General features: G+C 43.3%; 3 protein-coding genes across 4 annotated transcripts; 1 reads left to right on the top strand and 2 right to left on the bottom strand.

The window, feature by feature from the left end:
- Window positions 1-1104: 1104 nt before the first annotated feature.
- On the bottom strand, window positions 1105-2170 carry LOC306820351 (uncharacterized protein; the record flags this gene model as incomplete). The annotated part of the gene is made up of 4 exons (XM_079338170.1): window positions 1105-1248; window positions 1371-1405; window positions 1489-1584; window positions 2068-2170. The coding sequence occupies 4 exons, from the start codon at window positions 2168-2170 to the stop codon at window positions 1105-1107; spliced, it is 378 nt and encodes a 125-aa protein (XP_079194296.1).
- A 3887-nt stretch (window positions 2171-6057) lies between these two features.
- Window positions 6058-9225, bottom strand: dnajb1b (DnaJ heat shock protein family (Hsp40) member B1b). Its single transcript, XM_079338655.1, has 3 exons — window positions 8848-9225; window positions 6802-7397; window positions 6058-6677 (listed from the first exon to the last, which is right to left on the bottom strand). Exons 1-3 carry the CDS (start codon window positions 9065-9067, stop codon window positions 6444-6446), a joined length of 1050 nt encoding a protein of 349 aa, XP_079194781.1. The 5' UTR covers window positions 9068-9225; the 3' UTR covers window positions 6058-6443.
- A 1686-nt stretch (window positions 9226-10911) lies between these two features.
- Window positions 10912-21626, top strand: tecrb (trans-2,3-enoyl-CoA reductase b). 2 transcript variants are annotated; one of them, XM_079337526.1, is made up of 12 exons: window positions 10912-11014; window positions 13350-13400; window positions 17780-17831; window positions 17909-17953; window positions 18046-18149; window positions 18318-18433; window positions 18791-18896; window positions 19026-19098; window positions 19183-19226; window positions 19416-19473; window positions 19628-19716; window positions 20978-21626. In XM_079337526.1, the coding sequence occupies exons 1-12, from the start codon at window positions 10952-10954 to the stop codon at window positions 21149-21151; spliced, it is 975 nt and encodes a 324-aa protein (XP_079193652.1). In that variant the 5' UTR covers window positions 10912-10951; the 3' UTR covers window positions 21152-21626. The 2 variants fall into 2 exon arrangements, with proteins under 2 accessions (XP_079193652.1, XP_079193651.1); XM_079337525.1 differs by lacking the exon at window positions 10912-11014 and having other exon boundaries at window positions 13145-13400.
- The last annotated feature ends 1078 nt before the right edge of the window (window positions 21627-22704 follow it).

The following is a 22704-nucleotide window of genomic DNA, read 5'->3' as shown; positions in this document are numbered from 1 at the left end:
TGAGAGTGAGATATTTTCATATTACCTGTGAAGTCTCTCAATTCAGCATTTGATCTAAGTTGCATCAGCATGGGGCCAATTTTAAAAAGCTCTACATGCAGTCTTTGAAACGATAAGAAATCAGTCTTTGTAGTATGTGTGTGTGTGTAGCTCCCTCTGCAGGTCTACAATCCTTTACAGTAACTAAGACACTCCATCAACAACAAACGATCTGATAAAGTCTAAAAAGGGTTTCTGTTGCAGGTGAGGTATTGTGATTCATATCATGTTTAATTAGGGAGCATATCAGAAATGAAAGCCGAAGAATGTGTGTGAAATACATTGTTATTAAACATTTATGTAGGCACATCACATCAAGATGTTTTTTTTTAAACAATGAAAATATAGCATTCCCATTTCTGCACCTGAACTTATGAAAAATCAACATTTCAATCCCACTCGTAATTCTATATCATCATTTGGCTTTACATAAAATATCATCATTAAACACTAAGGCTGTCAAACAATGAACAGTTTTAATCATAATGAATTGCAATATTTCAATTGTTAATCATAATGAATCACATTTTTAATCCCATGTTTGAAATTTCATTATTTCCTTTTTTATTTTGAAGGTTTGTACTGTGTCAGACTGAGACTACTTTACTTCCTGTTTGAATTCAACCCTGCTTTTATTGTGAAATAATATAAGGATCTTCAGGTAGATCAAATGTTATGACATTAACTGAACCACTGAAATGAACGGTGAGAAAGGTGAATGTTTGATGAGGTGGATTTGACTTTAGAGCTGAGCTGAGCTGCCTAAGAGTTGTTGTTTTTTTAACCTGAAATGAGACGTTCAAAGATGCAGCAGTGTCTTTCTTTTCCATCACTGACTACAGGGAGACACTGAGGAGGCTTCACGATGCGTTCGTTTTAGATAATACAGCAATACATTTTATGAAAATACACTTTCTTCATGTGGAAGATATAATACAACAAAGTATTAACCCTGTCAAGGAGGAGACTGTTTGCTTGAATAGAAATAAATTCCTTTATTTTTTCAGTCATACCACAGAGAAAAGAGTGAGGTTAACCCACAGATTGGATCAAGATGAGCTCTTGTTATTCCAGACTTTCAGGATCGAGTGCCTTGTAGATGGCACTGTAATGAGCAGCATCCTGAGAGCTGGACTCTGGATCTGAAGCCTCCAGCCTCACCGCAGCATGAGTCACGCTCACATCTGCATTTTCCTCCAAATAGTCAGCCTGTAAAGAAAGACAGAGATCATTAAAGATCTGTTTAATAAGCAGTATTCTTCCACTGATAAAGTCATGATGAGAGATGGACACTTTAAGCAAAATTCAGGCTGACATTCACGGTCGCTCACCTCGCTCTTGCTCGCTTCGGTTCTGTTCTTCTGTCCTGAAACGAGCAGCAGAATTAAACTGATTGTATGAAACTGCAAAAGTAAAACACTGTGTGTCTCTGAGCGTGTGTCTCCCTACCCCTGTTTGTCCAGCAGTTTCCATAGAATATAACAGGGATGATGGCACAAACTAGAAGAGCCAGGCTCACGCAAACAATGAGGACCACGGTGGTATCTACGGACAACAGACATATTAGCTACAGCGTTTCAGTAACAACAACATGTCCTTCACAGTTTGACTGAATTGTGGAGGTAAGCATGCAATGACATGTTTTATATACATATCTGTTGTATGCATGCACTCAGATATTGGAGTGTGACATGATACATTCAGCTTCGTTCAGACCGAGAGTCTTCTGAGGATTTTAAAAACTATATGATGATGATGATGATGACGATGATGTATTCAGTACACCCGGTTGAGGCAAAGTGACACTGTTGACAACAGCTATAGTGATGATGTGTCAGCACTCATTGAATCCAATAAGATGGCCAATCTGTCAGTCAGAACTAACCGTTGAACTGAAATACACCAACATGTCCTTAAAGGACTTTATATCACATCACCCGAACCGACGCATGCTTTATTATGAAGCTTATGGCAGCAACATGTAAAACAGTTTGCTATGTGTATTGAGGTGTGTTAGCTGTGATGTACCTTTGAGCTCGGTTGCTTCTGGTTGGTCGGCGTCTATAGCAGAGACGGTGGACGCTGCAGGTGAAGGCTCAGCGCTGGATGTAAGACTTTCTGATTCCGTCATCAGGGCGGTGATAGAGGGAGAAGATCCAGGAGAAACAGTGGGAGCTTTGAGAGGAAATGAACGAGGATGATTGACAGACAACCGTGTTTTGTGTTTGTTTGTGTGTTCATGTAACAATTTAATTTACAGCCTTAATATACACCATCATCAAGACCGCTCAGCAACCTGCCTAACAGCCTGAGAAGGCACGTCTACTTGTAAGTAGATTACATACGACTTCTTTGAAATGATGCCCACAGGTTGCGTTACATGTAGATGTGATAACTTTAATATCTATTTTTTTGTGTCTCGAAGGAAAAAGGCTCAGATGTTATGAGTAGCCACAAGGCCAGATTGACGTGTTGTTTCACCACTCAACCTACAGTATGTTCCAACCCCAAACTATAGCATGATCTTTGGTGGCGGGGCTCAGTCATCTGAGGGGAGTTTGGAATGGAGCCCCCGCTTCGCTGCATCCGGAGGAGATAGTTGAAGTGGTTCAGGTATCTGAGACGGATGAGTCGAGGTCTATATGGAAACCTCCTGGCACCTCAAACAAGGAGGAGAGTTCATGGAGGATTTGTGTTTCCAGTTTGGCCAAGAAAGTTTGTTAATCTACTTCAGGCCAACTGAAGAAAAGCAGTCCAGTATAAACTCTATATAAACTCCTGAGTGCAGCAGCTGTCTGTTGCAATAGGTAAAGCTCTATCAGGCTCAGCAGAAGTGGATCACTGAAATGTCATGTTCAGAGGGTCATCTGTCTGCAGTGACTAAGTGCAGTCATTAACAAGACTTCTTCTCCCAAAGAGCCCCTCGAATTATCAAATTGTTCTCATACTGTACTGGTATTCATCTTAATTATAAATATGTAACATTACCAGTTGATATTTATACCATGCTTGTGCTTTCACTAGATTTGTTTAAAAAAAAAGGGCTGCATAGGACATACATTTAGTTTTATTTCCCCCTTCGTGTGTGTGTGTGTGTGTGTGTGAGAATCATTAGAGCCTGTATTTAGTTGTAACATTTAACATGTTATCTTACATAAATGTGTTTATTTCATTAATACAGCATTTTTATTCATTAAAAAAAACGAGACAAAATGTGGCAACAATAGCTCGTTGCCTGGATACAGCCAATAACACTTAAGTTGTGTCTAATTTACTCGGTTAACAGACATTCTCTAAATATTAAATATTAAACAAATGAGACCTATTTTTTTTTACCTTTAAACATTGCAAAACAGTAAACTGATTAAAAAGTTTCAGGAACTGCTTGAAACCACCAACGCAACTGGAGATACCTACTGTATTACAGAGACACCGTTACACTTTTTTTTTTGGTTGGGATTCCTCCAATCACATCTTGGTATTTATTTCTAATTGTACCTTTTACAATGTAATGATACCGCTGTGTCTGTTTTAAAGTGTAAATAATCAACACTCACCTGAGAAGCAGTAAAACATGATGACATAAAGAATCTTCATCTTTCATCTAAAACAAAGCAAACAGAAGAATTGTGTCCTATGAGAGCAGACACATGCTGGTCTTCGTTACTCGTGTAATTTAGTCCTGTACAGGTCGTGCCTTTCACATCTGGAGTGTGATGTCAGCAGAAGCTTTCTTCAGCTCATCTGATCAGGAGTGAATCTGTTTCGAATGGCCTCTTTAGCTACATTTCTCTGAACAGAGAACGTACAGTTTATTGTATCATCTGCATCGACTGAAGCAGCTGATGACTGTCACAGTGAAGGCTACGAACTCTTCAGTGTTTATGCACATTCATTCAGGCTCCTGTGAATGGCCTTTGAGTGCAGCTACGGCTCATGAAGCTGGAAGGCACAAAACTCAAGGAGCAGTCTGCTGACTGTGTCACGGGTATCAGAGGACGTCCTCAGGGCTGTGTCCTTAACAAGATTACCAATGAAATGCTCATTATTTCATCTCCAGGCTTACTCGCAGATCAAGTTGCTTATTTTCTGCTCGTTTTAAGGCTGAGCATCATCTCAGTGGTGATTTATCACAACCTGCCACCAGGACACAACATTTTGTCTCAGGGACTGTTTGTAAATGATTGACCTGACGAAGAGGCTGAAACTTTGTCCTAAACATGACAGACTGTCTCCAGATCTATAAAGATTCTTCTCTGTTTTCTTCCCTTTACTTACAGCAGCAATTCCCTCCCCGTGTCTGTTCATATTTTATAATTGTTAGCCTGTTCACGAGGCCCACAGAAAGGCCTCGTGAACAGGCACTCTTCAGAGTGGATTTTATATTGACACATGCATTTCAGATCAGTAGAGTTAGCCTCGACAACACTCGCCACCTTGTTCAAGCTGCCATTGGTCTGAAGTTTGATAAGAACTTCTTGTTGGGCACTACAGCTCTTTCTTTTTCATCTCCTCTCTTTTTTTAGTTTCCCAACTTTGTTGAAGGTCTTGGCATGACAAAACAAAACAGTTAGGTTCAATCAGTGGGGTCACCCATGATGTTAATATTACAAAAAATAAAGTCATAACTTTAAAACAAAAGAGGTTTAAATTTTGAAACAGGCTGCATTTTACAGAACGTGTTTTTGTCCTGCTTAAGAAGTTATGTGGAGGATTTGGGTTTAAAATAAAATGAGGTTATGAAGCTTCAGTTTACGCTGGACTTTGTTATTGATGACCTCCATGAATGTTTCCAGGCAGCTGAGCCCCAGAAATTGTCCCCTCTTTCCCCCTCTAAGGGCGGCCATGATTGTTACAAACATAACAATTATAAGCCAAAGCTCATCGTTTCAATGTTGTAATTTAGTCCTGGTTGAACACATCAAATCATACTTGTTTTGAAGAACAAATGAAGCGACTGCTTGAGCAGAAAAAACATGTTGCTGAACTTCTTTAGAAACCGCCGTCTAAGTGCCGCCACAGAAGCTAAAGGCTACATGCCGAGTGGGTGCACTTCATACATGTTCAGCCCATCACTTTGCTGTGTAAGCGGCTTTGTTCAGGCACTACTTCAGCACACTGATATGTAGATTTTAGAACGTGACTGTGCATTGGCTGGATATTGTGTCTGAGTTGACGTGATAACATCGGGGTTAATAGTCCAATCACAGCAGACACTCAGAGAAGAGGGGAAGGGTGAATGTACTTCTAGTTTTTAAATTATTGTAAGAATAAAATAAAAGACTGAAAAAGACTTCAAATTAAATGAATGAAGAACAACATTATTGTTCATTAAATTAAGGAAACGAGGTGCTGGATAGGTTTGACTCAGACCCTCCTTTCCCTTTATAATTCCACTCCTACTCGGCACCGAGAGAACTAAATAAATACAAATATGGAAACATGTATCGGTGTACATTAAACATGAACGTGTGCATATGTAGAAATAGCTTTCATTTCTGGTGTTTTGAAAAAGCAGATATTTATACACACATCACAAAAAGTTTTTATTGTGATTTATTAACACTTTTGTAGCATCTGTGTCTGTCTTCTTCCTCAGTCGGCTGTTTTTTGGTACTTACCGTTGAAGGTAAAAGGAGATATTGCTATGAAAGAGGGCTCTGCCAGAGGCTTTATGCTCCACGTGGATCCTGGGTCAGGTGACAGAGAGATCTTCATCTCCTCATCGCACTTTTACAAGACAAATAATCCTAAATTCATTTCCAAATGTTGAGCAGTTCTGCAGCATTCGAGCCGATCTCGAGTTCACCACAGAGAGAACAAGTGGAGGCATGTCTCAGTTTATTTCAAGAGGGATTCGATTCAAACACAGAAACTCCCCCTTACAGGAGAGATGATCTTTCACCCAAATCATGTATGTACAACAAACCTTTTCCTACGATTGAATCAAAGTGATTCATCCGTACAGACTCGAGTGTCGGCGGTGCTTTTAGGAGAAACAGTAAGGCACAACTCTCGTTTTTGTTTAGCACCAGTTTAATGTCTTCTCTGTAGAACTGCAGTGATGGTCACTCAAACTTCAGAAGGGCTTTTTCTCCCCTCTGTAAACCTTGACAAAGGGCTCCTACATGGTAGTGCACTTACAGCATTCCTCTATATATAACAAAACATCGATGTCATCAAAATCAAAGCTGTGGATATTTACAATAAAGCCTGTACAATCCTGCTGTCATTTCAAGGACGTTTTTATGCAATGGTTGACGATATACACGCAGGAAAATCTGTCCCACGAGTGTCAGTAGTCCGATGAGTGAATCCATATGAATGTCCACATGTGGACTGAAACACGGACGCTGGGCAGCTCAGGTGATCGTTTGAAAGTCTTGGGGAGTTGTTGGCATTGTTTAGGATCTTGGCAGGACTTGAGCGATGGTGTCGCGGGCGCTCTGACTGAGCCTTTCAGGAAACTTCACCTCGTATTCCACAATCAGGTCTCCTCGCCGATCGGGCCGTTTGGGATGAGGCAGCCCCTCGCCGCTGATGTGCCGCTTCATCCCCGGATGCACGACGTCGGTCGCCGTCACGGTTACAGTTCTGCCCTCCAGCGTGGGAGCGTTGATCGTGCAGCCACACAAGGCCTGATGGGAGAAGAGGGGAAAACGTCAATCAGTATCATTCTATGGTCCGTCTTCGGCCTTTGAGTGACACGTTTAATGGTTTGTAACGGCCGTAAATGTCGAAGGAAGTGCCGTCTTTACTTACGTCTCTGAGTGAGATCTTTGCAGTGTAAACGATGTCAGAGCCGTCACGTTTGAACAACGCATGTGGCTTGTCTTTCAACACGAAGACCACGTCTGCTGGAATGTTTGTGGGCCTCTCGTCACCCTCTTTGGGGAACGTGATTTTGGTGCCTTCTTTCCACCCCTTCTTGATCTGGACCTCCAGGATTTTCTCCTCTGTCCTCACGGTGCGCCTGTCGGGGTTCAACCTTTTACGGGAGATCTTCATTTTCTTGGTGCAACCTGACAGAACCTCCTCCAGGGTCACCCGGAGATCGTGAACCACCGGGGGGTCTTGTTGCTTCTTTACAATGCTACTGTTCATGCCCATTCCTCCCATACCGGAGCTGAAGGAGCGAGGGAACCCGCCCATCCCTGCGCCGCCCATCCCAAATTGGGCAAAAGGATCGTCAGTGTCCATGTCCTCTTCCGCGCCTCCGTTGCGCGCACCAAAGAACTGTCCGAAGGGGTTACGTCCGCCAAAGAACTCTTCAAAGATGGCGTGAGGGTCGCCCTGGAAGCTGTAGCTGAAGGTCCCGGGGCCACCGGAGCCACCTGAGGGGCCTCCGCCTTTTAGACCTGAATGAAAAAGACAAACCGTGAATACACTGATCGCTTGCTTTCTATCAAAGCTCTGCCTAACTGTGAAAGAGAGAAATGTTTAACTTAAAGTCCTTTTACTTCTGCAGAGCTCACCATACCCGACACTTTAAATGTACTCTGAGACATGTTCTTCAAAGAACGTACCGTACGGTAGAAAGTAGAAACATTTATTAGTTACAAATGATGGGGCGTTTTCTTGTCATGGTTTCTAAACCATAAAACGCCACACACAAGCCCAACGTAGTGTGTGGGGGTCCAAGCTTTCAGGTCCAGGAAATGAGATAAGAACTGATGTGTGAAAACCGGTTCAGGCGAAGAAGGTATTGCAAACACTGAGTGTGACCCTTGACCTGTCGCTCCAGTCAGTGACACAAAAAGGCTCTTTGAGTGTTTGCTGTGATATATGCGAGCATAAAGTGCTGCGAGTATTAAAAGGCGTCTGACATGTAAAGATGACTTAAAAACATTCATGTACCATTTTAGGACACAAGCAGCACATTTCAGGATCTGTTAGCGTGTTGACCAAATACAGAAAAAGTAAGACCCACAATCCTTCGCATATGTCCACTGACACTCAAAATGTACATATTTGTAAACATCTCCGGCAAAAAAAAAAAAAAAACAAGCTTCTTCATGACACCAATGTTTCAATCAGTATTCTTACCTGTGAGCTGCGACACCTGTACAAACTTAAAAATATCTGTCGACAGTGTAAACTTCGTCACAGATGAGTAAACTTCACATTTTACTGCATTGTCATAATTATTTTTTTAAATATTTTAGTGAAGTTTTAATGTCATATACTTGAATAAGTGGGAACAAAATATGATACTGACGCTGCTAAACCCTGGAATGTTGATCTACATGCTTCTATTGCCATGGCAACAATGTCTGTCATCCACCATGCCCATATTTTTTTTTTCTCCAGTTACCATGGTTACTAAACAGGTAAAGTATCTCACTGGACTTACTGTTCAGTAACACCTCCCCACCTGTCATCATGTTTCCACGCATCAAGAACAACACTGGCTCAGTGACAACATCATTCAGACATCTAAACTCGCTGTACCCTGGACCTGGTCCTGGACCTGGACCTGGACCTGCCCACCACAATCCTCTCTCAGCGTCATGTAGGCTTCTCACATTAGTTCACCCACTGTTTTCTAAGTACGAGAGTGTAGCCGACTGTCTGTTTTGCTAAATCCTGCTCCCCTGGCTCAGAGACAAACTCGCAGTGAAGGGCAGAGAGGAGGGAGCGCCATGACACGCAGGGAAACATTTACTGTTAAGTCCCAGTCGTGATAAAAACACGAGATACTGGCTCATCTTCTCTCACTCACATCTAAAGACACTTCCACCGTGAACACCCAGACTATCCAACACGCTGCAATTAAATCACAACTTTAAACCTTTTTTTTTTTTTTACCTTCTTCGCCAAAACGGTCGTAGACATCCTTTTTCTTTGGGTCACTCAACACGTCGTAGGCTTCAGCGATTTCTTTGAACTTGTCCTCGGCTCCCGGTGATTTGTTTTTGTCGGGGTGATAACGCAGAGCCTGTTTACGGTACGCTTTCTTTATGTCGTCCTCCGACGCTCCTCTCTTAATCCCCAAAATGTCGTAGTAGTCTTTACCCATCTTCACCATCGAGCAGTTTGTTTACAGGATGTTCAAAGTGTTTGAGTCTGTTAGCCTCCGCGTCCCATCACACTCTGTCCAGCTGCACCGTAAACACGTCCCCCTTTTTAAAGCGTGGAGAAACTTCCAGAGTTTTCCACAACCAGCCAGAGCAATCTGTGTGACGGTTTAGAGAAGACACGCCCATCGAGGGGGAGGGGCGTCATGATGCCTTCAGGTCCTATCGGGAATTTCCCAATAAGGTAACATACCATGAGAAGACTCATCATAGCTACAACAGCAAAACAAACACTAATAATAAAAAGGATTAAGCCCTCTTTCAAGCAAACATCCATTTAATACTGTATATAGCACCATTTTGATATAGATAAATAATAATAAAAAAAACCTTTTCTGCATCTGTACATGTGCACCTTTTCAGATGTGTGACATGGCAGACTTAACTATAGAAGCTATAATATGTCAAATGATAATCCACAAAAAAAGCAATTCCCTTAAAATAATTGTTGTGGCAGCCTTGTAGACTTTTTACAAAATAAAAAGGGAAAATCTTCCTCAAACATACCAAATGAAATTGCAGATCGACTGTTGGCAAGAGCTTTTGTTTTGCTTGGGTGTTGGCCAGATTCAACACTCCTTTAAGAGTGGTTATTCCCCATGCTGACTGTCTGGTAGTGTGCTGCACAATAGGGATGTGTAGTAGGCTATAGTGTATTTTAACATGGCACTAGCCAGGCAAAACCGACTATTTGAATGTGGCTTGTTTGAATCAATGTTTAAGAATGAAGACAGAGAAGAGAGGGAGATTGATCACATTAGCAAAGCCTGGTTAGGCCTATGTAGTGTTTTATACTGTCATGCATTCTTTATTTGTACATCTGCAGAATATGTAGTAAAATTGTGCAAACAGAGCTGTAAAGTACTTTAACCATTCTACCTAATGAACAGATCTGACTTGTGCAAGTTCTAGACTTGCTAGGACCAATTTGGGTCTAAAGAGAAAATACTTCCTCATCTAAGGATGTATTTTGTTTAACTGAATGTAAGACGAGAGAGGGAGAAATTAATTTTCTGCAACCTCAATCAGAACTTTACATTGAAATGATATCTCAGAAGGATAAGCACATTATCAATCAACTTTATTTATATAGCACATTTTATACTTATAAAATGTAACATAAAGTGCTTAACATTAAAAGCAATGTAGTGAGAGAAAGTGTACTTACCACACTGAGGACTAACGTGAGAAAAGGGACATTTATTGATCAAATATTTATCTATTGGATTGCTCTAACAATATGTTGTTGTACCTGTACAATGACAATAAAGTTATCTTATCTTAAGCGTGCCTTAAAAGCAGCACATTCATGAAAAAAATAAAGCTTTACATTTCTTCACTTTATGTTTGTCTATTTCATGGGTCTGATTTCTATTAGAAAAGTTGAATCGTTGTTGATATGTAAGCTACAGTTTCATGCGTCTTCTTTTTAAAATGAATAATTTAAGTAAGTCAGAGCAGCTCCTCTCACTGGTGTAGTAGACATCATTTGTTGAATGAATAAGTGAGATAGCTTCATGATCATTACAGGCCTATACACAAGAAAATTACAACTACATCAGTTTCTCCATCAGTAGGGAAACCTCTTAATAAATACTGTTTACAGACAAAATCCTATTGTTGCCAGTTTGACAAGTGAGCATGCGCAGAAACGAACAGAGCGTTCAAAAGGACGAGTCGCGACCTCTCTGAATGCTCAAATCTCATTGGCTACGTCGCTGACACTGTGAGCGCGATCGCGTGAATCCCGCTTGTTTTGATTGGTTCTAATACGTAGGTAAAGCCCGCCCCCGGTGGTCTCAGCAGTCGCACATTATGCCTCCCATTGGACGCAGATGTGTCAATCATACGGGATATTAAGGAAGAAGGTGACGGTTGCCAAGATGAAGCACTACGAGGTGAGTGCTTTTTGAAACTCTAAACCATCAATGGGACGCTTTACGGGGGCAAAATGTTATTAATGTGTCCAATTTAGATTTTTCCAGAAGCTTCCCTAAGATTTAATTTTCCCCGAACAGTCTCATGTTAAGCTTTTAACATGAGCCGTGATAGCAGCATGCTGCAGCCTGTCTGCGGCTGGTTGCTATGACCGGGGGATTTGTGGCCTCTCGTGCACGCAGAGTAACGTAAAGTGTTTGCTACCATCGTGCCTGAAAGTTAAGCTGCATCCACAGTTGCGTTTTGATTTTTTTAAAGGGTTTTTGTGTGTAAGTTGAATGTGTGCAAGTAAAACACAAAGCCCCTCTGTACAGGATAACACTTTGCATCATCGGCATTTGTGGCTGGAGAGACTCATTCTTATCTTGTTATGGCTCAACAGTGCAGGTGAACAGTCAATCTGTACACGGTTGAAATCATCCTCATGGTTTGAGATGTGACAGTAAGTAAGGCTGAGCTGGTGGAAACATTGGGCTTTGTATTGAATTTGCCCAGTGTTGGCCTCCTCCTGCAAATGTCTCTCGATGTTAACAAATACTTCCATGCACCAAAACCAACCAGACCGGATTTGAAGCAGTGTGACAGAAACTGACCCAACCAGTGTCTGCTCTGGATCCACTTCTTTCTGATGACACATCTGGCTTTTGCAACCTATGAGGGGGGAGAAGAGACCATTGACTGGAGAAGTCACAGAAATCATACATAAGATTGAAGTGTTGACTGACAGCATGTAAAAGATAAATGCTCACAAATAGTGACAGCAGACATATTTTACATCTCAGTACCTGACAGTGTGAACAGAAAAGAAACTCCTCTGATTTTCCGCCAATCAGTGTAAACAGTGAATATTTTCATTTTTTTCTTTTTAAATGGCCTCTTACCTTACATTCAGATAAAGTCTTGTTGTGATTGAAATCCCTTCTCTCTGCTTCACTGTCGGCCGGAGGGCATTACCTCCACAGACTGTCACTGGCAGCTTTATTTAGAGGAGATGTGGGTATGCCTGGCAACCCCTGCTGGTGCCAAGTTCAACCTAAAAGTCATTCTAGTGTCCAGAAGTCCCTCTAATCCTCTCAGACAGCCTCAGATTTAAATTTATTAGCAACACGTCAAATGTCTGAATTCTGACTTTACTGTTGAATCCTAATACTTCAAAGATGTTCATTAAATTTCACAAGAAGAAAACATGTTTGTCTTTATTTTCATGTCTCTTTCATTCAATATGAGAACTAGCCCAACTGTTTGTCATGAGGTAAACTGTGTGTGTGTGTGTGTGTGTGTGTGTGTGTGTGTGTGTGTGTGTGTGTGGGGGGGGGGGGGGGGGGGCTTCCCCGAGGGGAGTTCCCCAACTAATCCCTCATAGTCTGGAGTATTATCACCCCTGGGTGGCAGGGAAGGGTTATCCTGCGGTTCACTTTGGTTTCAAGGTACAACACGCTGTAAAAACGAGGGGGGGGGGGGGCTTGCCCTTGCCCTTGCCCTTAACTGATTTTGTGTATGAGTGTCAGGTCAAAGGGTGGTGATGTACAACAGATATGAGATATATATGGATGTGTGACATCACCACACAGACATAAATGGGTGGGTGGGGGGTGGGGGGGGGTCTGCAGGGAGAGCACTGGTTATGCAGAGTTGGCTGTAGACGTTTATATTTAGCCGGGCAGAGGAAGCTGCTGGGTTAATGTTTGTCATCTTACCTCACCTCCATCTTCCCACTTAGCCAGGGGTTGAGAGGTGTCGGGGGTCATCAGGTGTCCTTTTTGAGGGAGGGGTTGTGTTTCACATGCCCGTGCTCTGTGCTCGACATGTGGGCTTCATGGGAAACACAGATGATATGCTGGGGACAGAGTGCCAGGCTGGTACTGGGAATTCCTTTGTATGCAACTGTGCACACGCATGTTTCATATGTCTGCGCTCCACAGCTCGGCCGGCGGTTAAATAAAGCAGCGAGCAGAAGTGAAGGAATGAAAAAGGGAGGGAGAGAGAATGACGGGGAGGAGGGAGGGGTCGGGGGGGCAGACAGATTTATTTCCACAGCTGAGTTGTTCCCGTCTCTTCTGTGGTTTGACGTGGATTTTGAATCAACTCTACAGAGGTGAGGAGAGTTAGGGGCAGAAGGGAATACACCGCAGGACGACTGTGGACATGGATGCACTTGCACTTGAAGCCGCCGGCGGTAAAAAGCCGGCTAACGGGACAGTGGCGGTGGCGACTGCTGCCGCCCCAGTAGCAGCTCCTGCCCCGGTCAAACGCAAACCTGCCAAAAAAGCTAAAAAAGCTGTTGTCTTCTTTGAGGTGGAGATCCTGGACGCCAAGACCAAGGACAAGCTCTGCTTCCTGGACAAGGTGAGAACTGATTTCTCTTTATTTAAGTAATTTAGATTTCAGCTCTATAACTCGGTGTTTCTGATCTCAGCTCTTTAAAAACACTCTTCACTATATTGTATGTGCTGCGTCTCCTTTTGTTGTGTGACTGTTACTAAACACAACAGGTGCAGTGTGTGTCTTCTGTATTACAGAATAAAGTGTGTGTGTGTGTGTGTCGGATGTTTTCTGGAGCTGCAGACTCGGCTGTCAGTCAGTCAGTGTGAATGTAAACACTGTAAGTTTCCTCTACCTGCGTATTCAGGACACACTCGCAGGCTTCAGAGTTAACGGTGTGTGTGACATCAAGTCTGTGCTTATGTCTAAGTTTATGAAGGTTGTGGAGAAAAAGAGACGTTTTTAACAGTGCATGTTTTAAATTGATACGATCTGTTTTCAGGATTGATCAAATCGAAAAGTTAAAAAGCAAATCCAGATCATCAGTCATATCTTTAAAGAAAACTCTGTGAGTGCGTCCAGCTTTGTTCCCCTCGTCGTACTGTGAGCTGAAAAACCAGCAGCTAAAAGTTTCAAATGTTCATCTGTATCGGTGGATTCTGTTCCTCGAGGCGTTGTCACATCGGACGCTGGAGAGGAGAGAAGGTAAGGAAAGGCAGCACGTTGTATTAGAGAGGTAAACAAAGAGCGTTCAGATGGATCAGAGTGCCGCTCTCAATGATTCATTTCAAAATGATATGATCTCAAAATGTTTGATTTCTGAGCGTGGGTTACTGAAGTTTCTGTGTGGGACTTGTGAACTCGGGGCGTTCCTGATGACGTATCTCTCTGCTCAGGTGGAACGCGTCGTGGACTGAAGCTGTGTTTACATCGCAACTCAAAAGATTCACTGACCATTCTGAGCTGCTTTTATTGTGACGGACATTAGAGCGTCATGTTTCGTGTGTGTGTGTGTGTGTGTGTGTGTGTGTGTGTGTGTGTGTGTGTGTGTGTGTGTGTGTGTGTGTGTGTGTGTGTGTGTGTGTGTGTGTGTGTGTGTGTGTGTGTGTGTGTGTGTGTGTGTGTGTGTGTGTGTGTGTGTGTGTGTGTGTGTGTGTGTGTGTGTGTGTGTGTGTGTGTGTGTGTGTGTGTGTGTGTGTGTGTGTGTGTGTGTGTGTGTGTGTGTGTGTGTGTGTGTGTGTGTGTGTGTGTGTGTGTGTGTGTGTGTGTGTGTGTGTGTGTGTGTGTGTGTGTGTGTGTGTGTGTGTGTGTGTGTGTGTGTGTGTGTGTGTGTGTGTGTGTGTGAGAGATCAGGAGCTTTGCTGTCATGTTGGTGTGAGACACAGCACACGGCACACAGTGAGGCTTTAGACGCGTTTACAGCGCTGTTCGTCCGGGACAAACGCCGCTGATCAAAGACTGCTCATCAGGATCACAAAGGATAAAGTGGCAGGATTAAAACCTGTTGTCGGATTAGCACGGTTTCCATGGTGATGGGGTGTGCAATCTTAACAGCTGTTGAAAGGAAGTTTCCAGAAATGACGGACAGTGTATTGGATTTAGTCAGGGGGGCACGTGGAGGGGCTGCTGTCTTCAGACAGAGTTAGAAATAAAACTGGATCACGTCTGCAGCCAGCTTCTAGAAAAGCCTTTTAGATGGGGGGGGGGGGGGGTCACAGCGAGGTGGCTTCTCAGTGATGTCATCCTGCTAAAAATGGCATGTGGTCTGCAAGACGCTGCGAACAGAAGCCAAGTTTGTTACAGTAGACGTCTTCTCTCTACAACACGCGTATCACCGCCTCTGTGAGAAAACTACAACAACACTTCCTGTTTCTCTTCAGCCGTCCTCTCCATTAAAGGCCCAAACATACAAAGTACCATCGTGAACATGTGAAAGCTTATTGGTTAATGATTTCACAGCTTGGTAATTAGGTGCACATGAGAGTGCTGTACATTTACATCTCCAAACATCACAGCTCTCTTTACTGTTTCTTGATGGCAGCAGTTTAAAGCACAAGCAGCCCTGAGAGCAGCATCCAGTCTGTGCTGAAGAGGCTTCGTCTCTGTTTAGAGAAAGAACCGGTGGCTTGTAATGACTTATTAAATATCAAAACATTTAATAATGATGCCCTTATGCATTTCTAAAAGTCACTGAGTTTCATCTTCAGTGTGTAACCAAAAAAAAAAAGGACCGGATGTGAAGTTACATACGGGACTCCCTCTAATGTGGGTTTGCTTTAGCATGGATCTAAAAGCTGATCCTAGGAAGGAAGGAAGGGAGGAAGGAAGTAGGACAGTCACAGGCTTCTGAACCTGTGAGGTGTCTAAAGCCCCGTCTCCACCGAGCGCTTCAGTTCGTCTCGGTTCGCCCGTTTCCAGCCGGGAAAGCTCCCCAAATAACCGACCCGTCCCATCCTGCTTTTTGGGACCCTTCTGTTGGGGTTCACAGAATATCGATCCGACCCTAAAAGGAGGAGCTAAACGCTGCAGCCCGTTGATTGGTCCCGTACGACAGCAGCATTAAAAGACAAACAACCCCACTAAGGCAGAACGATTTATCGTTTTCTGATCGAAATCGCGATTTCAAAAAAGCCGCGGTTTTGGCAGTGCTTCTCCCGACTGACCCAGGAGCCTGATACACAGCTCGACAGATAGCTAACAGTTTTCCTCCAATAAAAAAGCTGAAGTTTCTTTGTCCAGTTGTTAATAAAGGAAGCACTGTAAAACCAAAGAGGCATCAAAACAAAAGTTATTCATCTCATAATATGCTAAAAAAAAACCGAAAAGTCCGCTAGCTTGATGCTAACGTATATGAGAATTTGAATAGGAATGCTCGCGTTTAGCATTGCGAATGTGTGAATTGTTATCTCACGTTGTAACCTTATTAAACACTATACTCTAGAGATACAATGCAAGATGCTCACAGGCAAATGTTTCAGCTGTATGGCTAGAAGAAAATATAGAGACATTGTTGGCTTCTCTTGTTGCATAACTTCTGTGAACTAAGTCACCTACGGCAACCCCAAAGGCCCAAAATCGTGTTTTAGTGTCAAACTGACACTAAAACCAAGAACATCACACCGTCTGTGTGTTTCTTCTTAATAAATACATTTGAAATGAATTCTTAAACTTTAGTTTTCATTCTTTTAATTTAGAGTTCTGGCATTTAAAGTTATAACTGGTATGATGTAATTTCCTGACATGTTTGTAAATGTTACTGCACATTGAGAACACTGCACAAGCGTGATTTGAAGAAAATCGAAATCGCAATTCAATCTTTTCCTAAAATCGTTCAGCCTTAAACCCCGCTGTTTTTTAATAAACAGCACTCGGCCTTCTCTGAAATAAGGCTGGATTGAGTTTTGTAATAAAGCGTCACATGCCAGTGACAGAGTGATGAACTGCTGGATGGTTTTGTTTGTGTGGTGTTTTTCTTCTTGAATTTTTTAGGGTAAGGTAAACGGTGTCACACTGGTATGATGCTATCGGCATCCAGCTTATACGCTGCCTACCAAAAAGGGCGCGTGTTGGCTGAGGAAACACAAACAGGATCAGACTTTACTGAACCAAAACGTACCAAACTGTACAGGCCGCTGTGTGGTAACAGGACTGCAGAGGTCAGGATCAGGATCAGGATCAGGATCAGGAGAAATAAGGACCACAGGTTGAGCTCTTGTGTGACGAGGACGGGGAGAGAAGTGGCCGAGAGTCGTGGTGACGGATGTGTTCGTGTCCCACTTCTGTAAAGTGATCTCACATCAAAGGCTCTAATGATGAGTTCAAAGTAGTAAGGTGTTTTAGAACAATATGTTTATTTAATGATCGGTAGAAAGGAAAAGTGCAGAAGAGAAGAACACGGAGAGGGAGCACAAACACGACGACAACAAAGCCAAGTGAAACTTTAGACTGGGTGGATGAGTCTGGCTGCATTTTTAGTGAATAAAGCTGAAGACTTTGGGTGAGTAGAACTTGTGATATTTGTAGTTTTTTGGAGTGTCTTTGTTATAGTAATAGTTTGGAGAGGATGTCTGTAGATAGACAGGAAGTGTGGGAAGAGAGAGGACGATAACGTCCATGTGACCGATCGTTTCATGAACGTTAAAGAGAGTGTGTTGAAGACAGGTCGAGGTGATTTGATCAGATGAAGGGGAAATATTGACATCCACTTCTAGAGACCATGCGTGTCTATATTTGGTGTTGTCGGCCCGTTGCTGGCAGCCTCACACAAGGTCACGTACGCTGGATGCTCTTATGTTTGGATGCTTGTTTGTGTGTGTGTGTGTGTGCTGGTTGAAACCCCAATACCAGCTGTTAAATAGCCCACGTCCATCGGATGAGTGGACCCAGCCAGGGCTAAATTTATCACTAATCACCTTCATGAATGGAAAAAATGACCCCCCTCTTAATAATTGTGTTATTTGCAGGTCGAGCCAAATGCCACCATTGGAGAGATCAAGTCCATGTTCCACAAGAGCCGTAAGTGCCGTCCCTCAGAGAGCCCCATAAATCAGCCAATCACAGAGCTGCTCACTTTCTCTCTCCATCTGTTTTAGATCCTCAGTGGTACCCAGCCAGACAGTCCATCCGCCTCGACCCCAGTAAGTGAGCCAAAGAGCGATTTGTCAGTCAGCCGTCTGTGAGTGACGGTTCGAGTCAAAGTGAACTCAAAACGTGCTCGTGTGTGTTTCAGAGGGGAAGTCTCTGAAGGATGAGGATGTTCTGCAGCATCTTCCTGTGGGAACCACGGCCACCTTCTACTTCAGAGACCTGGGAGCTCAGATCAGCTGGGTCAAAGTGAGTACTACACAGAGCCCTGTCGAAACAACACGACAAAAGTAAAGACTGTGTGTTCTTTTTGCCCCGTCACTTTCAAACATGTCTGCAGTCAGTTTGTAGAAACATAGTTTTCCTTCATGCAGAGGGGTAAAGAGTCTGTCCTCAGTGTTGTCTTCTGTTCTTCAGGTCTTTCTGACAGAGTACACCGGCCCTCTGGTCATCTATCTCATGTTCTACTTCAGAGTGCCCTTCATCTACGCACCCAAATACGACTTCACCACCAGTAAACACTGGGTCGTCCAGTGAGTCCCACGTCTCTCCTGCTCTCTATGCAAAACAGATTATCTTTGTTGGGTCACAGGTTTTCTCAGTTTTTTTTTTTAATAAATGAATTAAATCGTCAATCAAAATGTTTTTTTTTTTTTTTTTTTAAGGATTCAAATCAACAAAACAAAACAAATTGGAAAGAATAACAAATTAAAAGGCAACTGCAGAGAATCTTCTTTACAATCTGTTTGCTATTGGCTAAGTCTATGGGGTGGGGTGGGGGGGCACCGGTGGCCTAGTGGGTGGTCAGCCGCCTATGCATGGAGGCCACAGTCCTTCAGGCGGGCGGCCCTGTATCTTCTGTTTCTAACGCTCGTCTGTTGTGTCGGCAGCCTCGCCTGTATGTGTCACTCCTTCCACTACGTCAAGAGGCTGCTGGAGACGCTGTTCGTCCATCGCTTCTCTCACGGGACGATGCCGTTACGCAACATCTTTAAGGTGAGACGCCTTCATCCTGTTCGGTCCCATGTGGCTCTGTGTCAGTGTGATGAGGATTGAAAGGAGTGTATCTGTACCGACACGAGGACGCCTCAGTGACGGAGCTCCTTTTGGTTTTCTCTCTGTCAGAACTGTTCCTACTACTGGGGCTTCACAGCATGGATGGCCTATTACATCAACCACCCGCTGTACACGCCGCCCAGTAAGTATTCCTGCATCCAGACCCTCATATCAACCCGTCACTCTCTCACTCCTTTAGTCTCATGTTCACTTTTTCTTTCTGCAGTTTACGGGGAGCGACAAATCCGACTGGCCCTCATCCTGTTCTTGGTACGATTCTGTCTTTCCTTCAATCTGTTATTTATGGAGCATTTGATGTTTTTAACTGATAAAACACACGATGAATACGGGTTTATTTTTGTTTGTCTTTGTCAGCCTGAGAAGTTTACCAAAGGAGTATTTCTAATAGTTACTGATACTTTCAGTACTCGATCACTCATGCTGCTTTTTCTTCCTCAGTTCTGTCAAATAGGAAACTTCTCCATCCACTTTGCTCTGCGGAACCTCCGTCCACCAGGTAATCTATCAGCCTGTTTGAACTTTACTTTTGGCTTGATATTCCCAGATGCATCTGTTGGTCATGTGACATCGTTTCCAAAATAAAAGCCCAAACCCGCCTGGAATAAGTAAAAATAAAACCACACTGTTCATATGTTCCTTTCTTCACCCAGGCTCTAAGACCAGGAAGATCCCCTATCCCACCAAGAACCCCTTCACCTGGATCTTTCTGCTGGTCTCTTGCCCCAACTACACCTACGAGGTAAAGACTTTTAGTTTTTAGAAGTGAAGCCTGACGAGAGTTATTCATTCAATGACTATGGCGTTAAAAACTAAAGCATAGAAACCATAAAGTTTCTGGGAGGAAATTTCAGCCTGTGTGGATTTTGGCGCCCCCTGTGGACAAAGTGCTGCCTCTTATCTCTTTGACAGTTTTATCCCGTAAAGATGTGAGGACTGTTTCAGCAGTCATTGAAACCCACCCTGCAGCAGGACATTAAAAATGAAAATGTAGAAAAACCAATCCTGTCTTTGATGACTGTTTGCTTTGTTAGGTCACAAAGAGCCATCAGTTCATTTCACGTTTCTTTTTAAACCAATTCAAAAAACTTTATTTGTCCCCGGGGGGCAATTCAAAGGCACACCGCAGTAAATGAACGACAGTGCAGCATTAATAAAATGTAACCAAAGACAAAGTGTGAAGATATAAAAGTTAAAATACTAACAGACACATTTCAGAAAGCTCCTCACAGGAGCTGTAAAGAAATATTTTCGCAAAGGTTTTAAATAGTTTTCTACCCGAGTGTGTTTGTTTTCCCACTCTGACTGATGATCAGGTCGGCCCATGTGTGGAGGTTTTAGTCCTCCAAGCATGCAGCCCGGGTTCAAATCCGACCTGTGGCCTCTTGTCATGACCACATGTCATTCCTCTCTCTCTCCTGAGAAGACACAAAGCCCCAAAATCAAATCTTTACAAAGGATCATGTGGTTAATGCGCCCACTGAACCCATGATACAAGTTTAACTGTAATAAACAAAGTGCAGGCTCCTCTAACTGAGACGTAATAATGAAATCATTTGGAAAATATTCGGCCTTCTCTATGCCAATGAACCTCATTGCTATTGGCTCACATCCATGCACAGATAGAGGGAACATTTCAGCGTCTGCTGAGAGAAGGTGGTAAACACGCCGCAGTGTTTATCAGGGATGTTGTAACTTTGCACCTCTGTGTCAGCCAACATAAATAATCTGTAAAAGCAGCCTGTGAAATAAATCATAGTTTTAAATCACTCTACAAACGGACGCAGAACAGCTTATCAGCGGTTTTCTGCTTAAATAACAGAAGTGGCAATATGCTTTATGTTTCGGACCTTGAGACGGAGCAGATCGATGCACGGAGCTTTCAGCAGCAGAACTCCATTCTTAGTCAATCAGGCTCTAAAGGTTTCTAGGAGGAGGTTTCAGCTGCTGCCCTCTTGTGGTACGTGTCTGTACTTACATCCCTCCTCCTCTTCCTCCTGCAGCTGGGCTCCTGGCTCAGCTTCACCCTGATGACCCAGTGCCTGCCCGTGGCCTTCTTCACCGTGGTGGGTTTCATCCAGATGACGGTGTGGGCAAAGGGGAAGCACCGCAGCTACCTGAAGGAGTTCCGCGACTACCCTCCGCTCCGCTCCCCCATCCTGCCCTTCGTCCTTTAGAGGAAGACTCCACCGCTCCCTCACCCATTCAGAGCTCCCTCTTTTCAGGAGTCAAGTACCCCTCCCTCCCCTCGTCTCCTTTGACAGCCCCCAAATCTGCACTGGAACTTAGTGAGCTGACAGAAGGAACGTGTCCCTTTCCCTCGACTGTCTCTGTCCCTTCCTGTCTCTGAACCCGTGTGACGCTCAGCTGAAATGTAAAAGAATCTCAATGTGCTTTTTGTATCGCCCACGAACAAACCCGTTCTGATTGGTGAATTGATTTGTGTTGTCAGAGCAGTCTTAGCCGCCAAGTCTCCCTGTGTGTGTGCTGAATTATTTACTGTATAAAAGAACAGTAACATGTGAAACAGCTCCGGTGTCTGTGCTGAATCTGCAGCTGGAGCCGTTCAGTTTTGATATCCAGCCATCTTAATTTGAAACCATTTCCCGTTTCTTGATGTCTGCAGTAATTTATTAAAAAAAGATTAACCAATGTGTTGTTGTCGCTTTTCTTTTAAAAGAAGCCACATTGAGCTTTTTATCGGCTCTACCTGAAAACCTTTCATCCAAACATCGGTGTCAAGTTGGTCACCTTCTTACCAAGGCTTTATCACCATGGCAACAAATGCTCAATCCCTAACCTTGTTATGTTTGGGATAAGAAATGAACTTAAAAATGACCAACCAGATCTCTGTCCTGGAGCTTTGCTGACTGATGAGCGAGCGAGAGAGAGAGAGAGAGAGCCCGGTAACATTTGACCCAAATGATTTCATAGATAAAGATTTTCCAACAGAGACTAAAAGCAGTGACGCCTTCTTGTCTTATAAAGTCTTAGTGCTTGCACATATAATTCATATTCTTTTTTTAAAGCTCTGTACCATCCAGCCTGCGTCAGAGCAGAAGCTGAGGCGTCATGTGTTGAACTGTCAGACAGCAGAAATAATTGATTGAAGGGAAGAAACCCAGTTTTAAATTCAGATTTGATTTAGCACTCGTGATGATAAACTTCTTTTATAAGCTCTCTCTCTCTCTCTCTCAGCTAGTTCTTCCTGACCGTGTCTCGAGCTGTGCTGATGTACGTCTTCACTGTGTGCGACATGACTTTATTATATTGTTTACTCAGGATTTATTCAAATATGATTTGCTGACGACAGACTTGTCCATGATCGTGATTTGTTTTCGCTCTGAAATGACCGATGATTGCCCATGAAGTGTCTGGGCCACATTAAGAGGGGGAACTGCACATCTCAACATTTAAATCACTCATTTACAAGAATAAAGTAGGTATGAGATGAAGTTTATATTTTGGTCTATATTATCAGAGCGGCAGCCGTCTGTAGGAGATGCGTCCTGTGAAGTGTGTGAACGAGCTGCTTTCAGCTCTCGAAACGTCGTGTCTGCAGACATGAAACTACACGTTCCTCCGGCACGTCAGCGTCACACAGTCAGGAGAATCAGGACCCGGAAAAGATTCTGCAAGAAACTGGAGCTTTAAAGGAGAAAGAACCAGAGTGACTTGGAGGAAATTGTCTCTTGTGTCAGAGGAAATGGATTTGAGAAGTCCCCTTTTT

This window comes from Symphodus melops (assembly GCF_947650265.1).
Source record: "Symphodus melops genome assembly, chromosome: 2".
In the NCBI taxonomy this organism is placed as follows: Eukaryota; Metazoa; Chordata; class Actinopteri; order Labriformes; family Labridae; genus Symphodus; species Symphodus melops.
Note: the sequence above shows the minus strand (reverse complement) of the source record. Positions and strands in the feature narration are given on the sequence as shown.

What these genes read in the sequence shown, in the direction of transcription:
- dnajb1b (XM_079338655.1), bottom strand. Translation starts at nt 9,067, where the DNA reads ATGGTGAAGATGGGTAAAGACTACTACGACATTTTGGGGATTAAGAGA. An exon ending in CGACCGTTTTGGCGAAGAAG is followed by an intron (nt 7,398 to 8,847) that starts GTAAAAAAAAAA and finishes TTTTTCATTCAG; the next exon opens with GTCTAAAAGGCGGAGGCCCC. An exon ending in CAAAGATCTCACTCAGAGAC is followed by an intron (nt 6,678 to 6,801) that starts GTAAGTAAAGAC and finishes TTCTCCCATCAG; the next exon opens with GCCTTGTGTGGCTGCACGAT.
- tecrb (XM_079337525.1), top strand. Translation starts at nt 13,200, where the DNA reads ATGGATGCACTTGCACTTGAAGCCGCCGGCGGTAAAAAGCCGGCTAAC. An exon ending in CTCAGATCAGCTGGGTCAAA is followed by an intron (nt 18,150 to 18,317) that starts GTGAGTACTACA and finishes TCTGTTCTTCAG; the next exon opens with GTCTTTCTGACAGAGTACAC. An exon ending in CGTTACGCAACATCTTTAAG is followed by an intron (nt 18,897 to 19,025) that starts GTGAGACGCCTT and finishes TCTCTCTGTCAG; the next exon opens with AACTGTTCCTACTACTGGGG.